Here is a 9,734-nt window from a genome sequence, read left to right on the forward strand (position 1 = left end):
AAGCCATAGTTAAAACATTTTCATTTTTGGAGGTCATTTAGGTCATTAGAGGTCGTAAGAGGTCATTAGAAGGTCAAACACTGGATTTGTTGCTGCTACTGGATTCCCTGGGTTCCCAGCTTTCGTTTGATATGCATTAAGCAATAGTTGAAATATTTTCTATTGGTGGAGGTCATTAGAGGTCATTAGAGGTCATTAGAGGTCATTAGAGGTCATTAAAGTTCAATTTTATTTTATTATAGGAATTTCGAACCCTAATTAGGCGCGCACCCAAAAAATTGGAAGATTTGAACCAAAAACGAAGGCAGGGCCCCCCCCCCCTACATCAAATGTGCCAACTCCACCATCCCCTTTAGCTTTTTGGAAGGCCTTTGACATAATGAAACGAATTGTACAAGTTTTGCGAAAAAAATGCACATTTTTTGCAGACAAACTGTCAAAGGAAATTTGCAAATTTTTTATTTTTTCTTGATTATTTCTGATTTCTGGTTATTTAAATTTTGCAAATTTTTTTGGCATATTTGAAATGGCATAGTCAAGGGCTTTTCAAAAAAGTAAATTCAACATATATGAAGTCTGACCGCGTCAACCTTTTTGCACCGGCTAGCCCTGTTGATTGTCTGCTTAATTAAGCCAATGTCCGTGCGGTACAGTACAAACTTGGACCGGAAAGGTTGGCTAGGCTCGGAAATACAAAATGGCGCCCCGTGGCTAGGTATAGCAACAAGGCGTATTTTGCGGGAGAATATTTTTTATATTTTGGAAATTCTTTTTTTAAAAATATAACTGTACTTATCATTTTCATAAAATAGTTTTTTTAAATAGTAACACGCAATTTGATGTAAGCATTCATTTATGATGTCGATACATAATAAAATCTGGGGGACCTTAAACACTATAAGAGCAGTACAAATATACACAGTAAAATTGTTAGTAGCATAGTCTAGGGTATGTTAAAAAATAAAAATAATGAAAATGATAATGATAAGCTACAATGTTTTACAAAAAAAGTTTAATTTTTCTAAAATATAAAAAGATATTCTCTTGCAAAATACGCCTTGTTGATCCCAATAAACATGGAATTCAGTGACGAATTCGATATCGTCTTTTTAAATAATTATTTGATTTAGTATAGTGATACCTTCTGAGAATGCTGTAATCGTCTGCTATGTTCACATTTTGTTTGTTTATGTTTTGACTGCATACGGTTGTACTTAAAACAAGAAAATCAAAGTATACAAACAGAGTAAACTTGTCCGTCTGCACTGTTCATCTTTTGAAGACATTATAGACACATCTTTGCAGTCTTTTACCCTTTTCATAAAGTAAACTCTAGCAGACATAATAATATTATGGCTTTTGAAATTTGGTATTACAATGATAATTCATAACAGAGACGATATCCAATTTACCACTGAATACCCTTGTTTTTTTGGGACACCCTGTACCAAGCGGTTTCTGTAACGTTCGGTTTCTATAATGTTTTAAATCAGACTTTAATGTCGATTAGAATCTCTTTAGATAAAGATTTACTTTAAACCTAGTTCATTTAGGGTTTATAAATTATCTCACAATCGTCTCATCCTTTCTGGGTTACCCTGTATATCAATCGCTGAATTGCTTAATTATTCAAAAATAATGAAATCGTCTAAAAATCAAAAACTCTAAATCTATACTTCCACATCAACTTCAACTTGTTACTTGTCTGAAATTCTAATTTTCAAATTCTTTTATTTTTTAAATCTGATCTCGTAAATATTTGTAATTTCAAAATATGATTTATTTTTTTGTATAAAATTGACAAAGAGTATTGAAAAGTCCAAGGTTTTCACCACAAAATGACAAAGAAATTTTAATTTCAAAATTCGATTTTGTGGCGAGTAAATCGTTTTCGTTATCTTAGTCCTTGAAATCGTAACATTATTTTGGAAAGATATTTAGTTAGGCTGGATGCGTTCCCATTTTTTTCAGAACTTGAGACTTTTTTTAGCGAATGTTAAAGATTTAAAAAATAATTTTTTAAAAATTTTTAAGAAAAATGCTTCTGGTGTTTTCATATATCTATGGAAAAACAGCTAAACAGGTATATTTTGTCATAATAGAAATAATCTTGGAATCTTTAAAATTAGTTTGAGGCCTTTTAGTTTATGTTTAAACTTTGTGTAAAGGATTTGAGTTTTTGACACAGACTCAATTTTTTTAACCCTCATATAACTGCAATCTTACTCCTTAATCTAACATAATTCATAGTTTAAAATGTCCATGATCTGCCTTAGAGTACTACTTTGTGTTTCAAATTTAGAGGGATTAGAAAATCAGAATTTGTGACAACGACTCAATTCCAAATTTTTCTTTTAATTTGTGCAAATCTATCTATCTATTTATCTGTCTTTCTTTCTTTGTGTATATCTAACTTTCTGTCTATCTATCTATCTTTGTCTCCTGTTTTTTCTTTCTTTCTCTCTTTTACCGTGAAATCGTTAACTGAAATCACAACTTGAAAAAACTATTTTGCGACCACATTAATCCTAATCTTATTAGGGTGCTCAAACTTCTATCTATTGCTGTGTAGAAAATGGTTTAGTGAACGGAGAATATTATCAAGGTATATATTTAGCACCGAGAAAATATTTTATTTGAACGATTTAAAAGAACTTATTCAAATTTCCATATCTTTGCAACCTGATTTTTAAACTTTTGATCTAACAGAATTCATAGTTTTAATATCGATGGTCTATGCGACAAAAAGATAGGGATTAAAAAATCCGAGTTGTGGCAATGATTTTAACTAAAAGTTTAATAATTTGTATCTACGGTTGTTATTAGTTTTTAAAAAACGATCAAAAACGATCGTTCGTTTTATTTTGTTTTCGTTTATAGAATAAAACGATCGGTTTGAAAACGAACCACTCGTTTTGAACTTTTTATGACAAAAAAATGATAGTATGTATTTTCTCATTAAAAGGTCGTTAACGAACGTTAACGAAGGGTCGTTTTCAAAACTATTGTTCTTAAAAACGATCGTTTCCTCATATTTTTACTAATTTTTATTTTACTCTGAAATCAATTTATCTAAAATATGATTGTCATATAATATTTTTAATCATTCTCTTCAGTATCAAACAACTTAACTAATTATGGAAGAAGACATTTTAAACTATTCACCAACTGTCATGTTTCTTGGGACACTCTGTATCTAAGATTACACAATTTTGATTTTTCTTTATCAAAACAAAGACGACATTCACATTCTACAGTTTTCTAGATTAGGTATTATTTTACAGACTATGTCACTTAAATCTGGATTTTAAAAAGTTTCTAATTTCATTTCATTCTTATTTCTTCCCAAAGTTTGAAGAAGTTTTTATCCTTTTATTTGGTTCAGCCATTCATTTTATGATCCTGCAGTTCCATTCATATTCTAGAATTCTTTTATTCATTTTATGATCTAGTTCCATTCATATTCTAGAGTTCTTCTTTTCATTTATGATCCAGTTCCATTCATATTCTAGAAATCTTCTATTCATTTATGATCCTGTTCAATTCATATTCTAGAGTTCTTCTATTCATTTATGATCTAGTTCAATTCATATTCTAGAGTTCTTCTATTCATTTATGATCTAGTTCCATTCATATTCTAGAGTTCTTTTATTCATTAGTTCCATTCATATTCTAGAGTTCTTCTATTTATTTTATGATCTAGTTCCATTCATATTCTAGAGTTCTTTTATTAATTATATTCTAGTTGCATTCATATTCTAGAGTTCTTCTATTCATTATATTCAAGTTGCATTCATATTCTAGAGTTCTTCTATTCATTATATTCTAGTTCCATTCATATTCTAGAGTTCTTTTATTCATTATATTCTAGTTCCATTCATATTCTAGAGTTCTTCTATTCATTATATTCAAGTTCCATTCATAGTCTAGAGTTCTTCTATTTATTTTATGATCCTGCAGTTCCATTCATGTTCTAGAGTTCTTCTTTTTATTATATTCAAGTTCCATTCATATTCTAGAGTTCTTCTATTCATTTTATTCTAGTTCCATTCATATTCTAGAGTTCTTCTATTCATTATATTCTAGTTCCATGCATATTCTAGAGTTCTTCTATTCATTTTATGATTCTGCAGTTCCATTTATATTCTAGAGTTCTTTTATTAATTATATTCTAGTTCCATTCATATTCTAGAGTTCTTATATTTATTTTATGATCTAATTCCATTCATATTCTAGAGTTCTTCTATTCATTATATTCTAGTGTCATTCATATTCTAGTGTTCTTATATTCATTTTATGATCCTGCAGTTCCATTCATATTCTAGAATTCTTCCATCCATTTTATGTTCTAGTTCCATTCATATTCTAGAGTTCTTCTATTCATTTTATGATCCTGCAGTTCCATTCATATTATAGAATTCTTCCATCCATTTTATGATCTAGTTCCATTCATATTCTAGAGTTCTTCTATTCATTTTATGATCCTGCAGTTCCATTCATATTCTAGAGTTCCTCTATTCATTTTGTGTACCAACAAATTTTCGACAAATTTCAAATTTAAATCAGAACTATTCTGTTTCAACTGTAACCAATTTATAAGATTAAAAATTCAAAAATAGTAAATTGTTTAAATAAAGTAGAAACAGCTTTTTTTCGTGTTTTGAAAATTAAGTTTTTATATTTTTGAAGATTGCCGACTTGCACCCTGGTGGTGGAAGAACTCTGAACTAGACAATGAAGACTGGAGTAGAAAATTATGGGAATTCTCTGAGAAACTTGTAAATTAGTTCTAAACAAATACCAATATTAGATATATACTTAGATATATACTTTCTTAAAACAATGTTAAAATCTTAAGTTATAATAATTTTATTCTTGTTTTTAATATTCGTTTGTATTACAATGTATGCACTGTACTGTACTGTACTGTACTTAAAACATTATCATGTATGTAAGGGTATATTTTCTTTAAACATATCCCCACTTTGGAAATGTTTTTTTTTATTTCGTGAGAGTTTGACAAAGCTTGAAAAATACCAAGGCTTTCTACGTTTTTGTTTTTAAAGTTTACATTTTCAAACCCTGAGGCCAAATTTAAAGAATTTGAGCATGGTTTGCTCCAATTAAAATTGTATTCAAAGCTTCAAGATTTAAGCCGGCGCTCAATTAAAACCGGTTTTTGGCTCATATGAGACGCAGCTCATATTCATTAAATTCGAACTCTAATGTTTTAATTATGTATTATTATAATATTTGTAATATTAGTATAATAATTTTTGATTTAAAGTTAAATCTTTCAGTTGAAAGAAAAAGAATAAATTTATAAAAGATTCAGACTTTTTAGATATTGTAAAGTCTTACTCCAAATGTATAGAGTCGTTTTTAACAATTTTCATTTTTCGCAAACACTCCCTTTAAATGATAAGAGTGTTCTCTGTAAACTGCAAAATCGAGTGTTCTGAAAAAATGTGCTGCCGTATTTTAAATATAATTAAACTAATTATTATAATTTCTAAAACATTTGAATTTTTTGCAAGAAAGAGGTAAAAAGTCAAATTTGATTTAATTTTTTTCGAACGGAAGACAATTTAGTATCAGAGGTCAATGAATTTGGAACTCTATGAAACCAGAAAAACGGGAAAATGTCATATCTTTGCTTCCTGCGGTGATCAATTTTTTACAATGTTTGACATTTTTTGTCCTAAATTGTCACATCAGAAACCAACCTTTCTTTACTTCTATATTCTTTAAAAATTAGATTCCAATCAGATCAATGATCAAAAGTGACCAACAACTTTTATGCCAGTTTTTGTCTCAGATTTTATTTTCAATTTAGCCACCACGGGTAGCAGTAGTTCATTTGAAATTCCGAGCCGGGTCAACCTTTCCGGTCCTAGTTTGTACTGTACCTAGTTCTAGTCGGTGCAACAAGGTTTACGCGGTCAGACTTTATGCTTCATATATGTTGAATTTACTTTTACTAATGGGGCAGACGTGCGTGACACGGAAATTCGTCTGACTTACTTTCTTATGCGGTTTAGTTATAAGATTGAGTTTATAAATGATGCCAGACTATATATAGTATCGTATCATATCTAGTCTAAACTAATAATAAACATAGGCATATAACTCTTAATAAAAAAGAACACAATGTGGACATTTTGTGGAACAGAAAAAAACTTTTAAAAAACCATTTTGCAGAATTTCATTTATAATTTTTAAAGCGGATTATTTTTTAAGTAAATGACATACATATTGAAGCTCTTCACTCATATGTTTAGATTTTTGTATATTTGTAAATATATTAGCTATAACTGGCCAAACGGCTTAACCAAATTGGCTGACATTTTTTTAGGTAGGGTAAATATAGGCTAAAAAATTAGATTTTTTGGTTGTTTAAAATTCTAAATGTTTTTTCAAAATTCAGAAATTTTTCTTCCAGTGTTTTTAAAATTTTCCGGGGAACGCCTGGCACTTTAGCTAGGTTATTTATAGAAAGCTTTTATTCATGAAAACCTGGCGTCTTAGTTTTCTAACAGAAGTCGAAATTTCAAAAAAATAGATGCTTTTTTCCGTGGGAAGTCCGATTCACAGAGGGTACCCTTAAATAAAAGCTTTGTACAGTGCTAATCAGAAAGACCTGGAGTTAATTTATAATTAATCAGACGACTTTACAATCTAATTTTACAAACATGATTGATGAAACGATTATCACAAAATAGCCCTAGTCCTGACATTTCCAAAATGTGGTCTGCCTTTTTGGAGCATTTAAAAAATTGATAAATGTGGTCAAACATATTTTATTGAAAATCTTTGAGTTTGTAGAAACTAATGTAATTTTTACGAATATTGATAAAATTGGTTTGATTAGCAAAAATGTTAAAAATATTAATTTACCCTTTGAAAAAATAACATATTCTTTTTAGAAGATATAAGTTATTGTTAAAAACAATGTCAGAGTATTATACAAGATAAATAGATATATATCTTTAGGAAAAGGGGGGAAGAAAATGACCTTCAAATTTTTGGGGAAGTTAGAATATAACTTTGGTTTGGATGAAAGGTTTTTCAACATGAATATTTACTTGCGCACAAACGGGAGCCCTGTTAGGAGTATGGAATAGAAGGGAGATACAATTGACTCGGCCCGCCCTATCATATGATTATACATGCTTTGCACATTTGAATAATTTGTCTGATGTACAATTACCGCGTATACTATAACCTATTCTGAATATTTCTTACTCAATTGGCTGCAAAGCATGTATTATCATATGGTAGGGCGGGCCGCGTCAGTTGTATCTCCCAATTCTATTTCATACTTCTTGGAGCCTTGTAATTCCGCGTGATTCTGCACAATTCTGCGCAACAAAATCTAATTAAATAATAATTAAAAAACATTCATCTCGTTGTGTAATCAATAACAATTTATGTTACTGTTAGACAAGCAGACAAGACTATTTTTAAAATTCAAAGGTTTCTGGCCTTAAAGTTGCTTTTGTAAAATCTGTGAATCCTAATTTAATTTTATAATTTTTTGATACAAGTTTGCTTTTATCGTATTTGTTAAAATGCTACAAATTGTTAAATAAAAATCAATGGCTTTCATCTGTCAAAAACATGGATTAAATAGGGTGCCCAGGTATTGGTATTTATAGTTCTATTCATAAAACATGACTCTAACATTTCATCAAACTCTTTGGTAGGCTGCTGGGATTAAGGGATTGAATGGCTGAAGTTTTGTTTCATGTTATCCCCGCATGTCTGTACAGTACTGCTTAAAGTAAATGGTGGTTGGTTTTTCCCTTGCTGTCTCCAAACGTCTGTGTATGAATTTGATTAAATGGATGAAGGTTTGTCCCTTGCTTTCTCCAAATGTCTGTATATGACTTTGCTTAGATTTAATTGATGAAGGTTTGTTCCTTGCTGTCTCCAAATGTCTGTATATGACTTTGCTTAGATTTAATGGATGAAGGATTGTTCCTCGCTGTCTTCAAATGTCTGTATATGACTCTGCTTAGATTTAATGGATGAAGGTTTGTTCCTTGCTGTCTCCAAATGTCTGTATATGACTCTGCTTAGATTTAATGGATGAAGGTTTGTTCCTCGCTGTCTCCAAATGTCTTTATATGACTCTGCTTAGATTAAATGGATGAAAGTTTGTTTCTTGCTGTCTCTACATGTCTGTATATGACTCTGCTTAGATTTAATGGATGAAAGATTGTTCCTTGCTGTCTCTACATGTCAGTATATGACTCTGCTTAGATTAAATGGAGGAAGGTTTGTTCCTTGCTGTTTCTACATGTCTGTACTTGTCCGCGGTCCACGCCATAGATATACTCTCAAGGATTGCAAGACGACAAGAGTCAGGTGAAAACAGCATTCCAGATCTAAAATAATATCAGTCGAATAAGTGTTGGAATTTAATGAATTTAAGTCGCGTCTCAAATCCCCCAAAAACCGGTTTCAATTGAGAACCGGCTTATAAATCGTGAAAAATTTAATACAATTTTAACGATATTAGAGCCACGGCACAAATTCTTTAAATTCGGTGTCAGACAAATTAAAAGCTGAAAACTCAATATTGTTTAAGAGCATATGTAAGTAAGCAATTTGGAATTTTAAAAGTACTAAAGTTTTCCACAATAGTGGACATTGTTTAACAGGTATAATTTGCTCTTACTACTTGATAGCAATATTGGTCTGTAAATTTATATATATATATATATATAATATTCAACGTTTTAAACCACTCTTTAAGACACAAAAAGTTTTTTTTTCATTTTTGACTGGACATGAATATTAGTTTGTGATGGTAAATCACATTTCATGTTCAGTGTTCTACGTTCTATGATGCCTTTCTCCAATATGTCAAGTTCTAATTGCAAATGTCTAGCTTATCAAATCTACATCAAGTTGAGATTCACTTTCATAAAACAAAAATTTCCAGAGCTGAATAAGGTTAAATGTTAAACAATTTATTTTGACTAGATTAACACATTTCGCAATATTTCAAATATTAAAGGGAGTGTTCGCGAAAAATGAAAGAGGGTATAGGCTTAATGCGATAAAAAAGCGCTTTTGATCGCTACTAATCTTACTTCTATCTGTTGCTTCTATGAGGAGAAAATTGTTAGAAACGACTCACACGGAAGAACGCAGCGCCCATACAAATTCGGAAAGATGCAACATTCAACTCGGATCGTAAACAAATCAATTTAATTCCAAACAAATCATTCAGATATTACAAACAATAGTAATCGGTTATTTTTCGACGCATTCATATATAGTTAATATATAGCTAAAACACAATTGACAAAGCAAAATATTGAATTTAAGAAACTTTTATAAATTTCGCTGAAATGTGCAATTTTAAAAAGTTTATTTTCTATCAAATCAAATTTACAAAAAGTACAAAATCTTTTTTAAAAAATTTAATTTTAACCATCTGTCAAAATCGTCTTGGCACTTGTAAATTTTATGAATTCATTTCAAAGATAATATTTTAAACTCAAAAGACCTCAGCGGTGATGAACAATCATTGAATTGAGATTACTTGTAATCTTTCCAATTTTTAAAGTATTTTCTTAATTTAGAAAATTGTAGTTTAAGCTTTTAAATTGATTGAAAATCCAGAGATACTGCAACGAAGAGAAAACTTTAAATTCTTGTTTTCCCTTTAAATATCTGAAAATTTTTCTACAGAACGATTTTTGGACACCCCCCCCCCCCCC

General features: G+C 30.0%; 2 protein-coding genes across 7 annotated transcripts in view; one reads left to right on the forward strand and one right to left on the reverse strand.

The window, feature by feature from the left end:
- LOC111700239 (retinol dehydrogenase 11) overlaps positions 1–4,885 on the forward strand; it is a 13,471-nt gene extending 8,586 nt beyond the window's left edge. Inside the window, exons 6-8 of the mRNA XM_023471107.1 lie at positions 2,035–2,083; positions 2,542–2,605; positions 4,690–4,885. Of these exons, the coding sequence (XP_023326875.1) occupies positions 2,035–2,083; positions 2,542–2,605; positions 4,690–4,787 (211 nt within the window). The 3' untranslated portion in view covers positions 4,788–4,885. The remainder of the gene's footprint in view (positions 1–2,034; positions 2,084–2,541; positions 2,606–4,689) is intronic.
- Positions 4,886–7,637: 2,752 nt separating this feature from the next.
- LOC111700241 (uncharacterized) overlaps positions 7,638–9,734 on the reverse strand; it is a 16,774-nt gene continuing 14,677 nt past the window's right edge. For all 6 annotated transcript variants that reach the window (XM_023471114.1, XM_023471111.1, XM_023471109.1 and 3 more), the window contains exon 9: positions 7,638–8,390. In XM_023471114.1, coding sequence (XP_023326882.1) covers positions 8,267–8,390 — 124 coding nt within the window. In that variant the 3' untranslated portion in view covers positions 7,638–8,266. The remainder of the gene's footprint in view (positions 8,391–9,734) is intronic.

This window comes from Eurytemora carolleeae, unplaced genomic scaffold, assembly GCF_000591075.1.
Source record: "Eurytemora carolleeae unplaced genomic scaffold, Eaff_2.0 scaffold86, whole genome shotgun sequence".
Taxonomy (NCBI): domain Eukaryota; kingdom Metazoa; phylum Arthropoda; class Copepoda; order Calanoida; family Temoridae; genus Eurytemora; species Eurytemora carolleeae.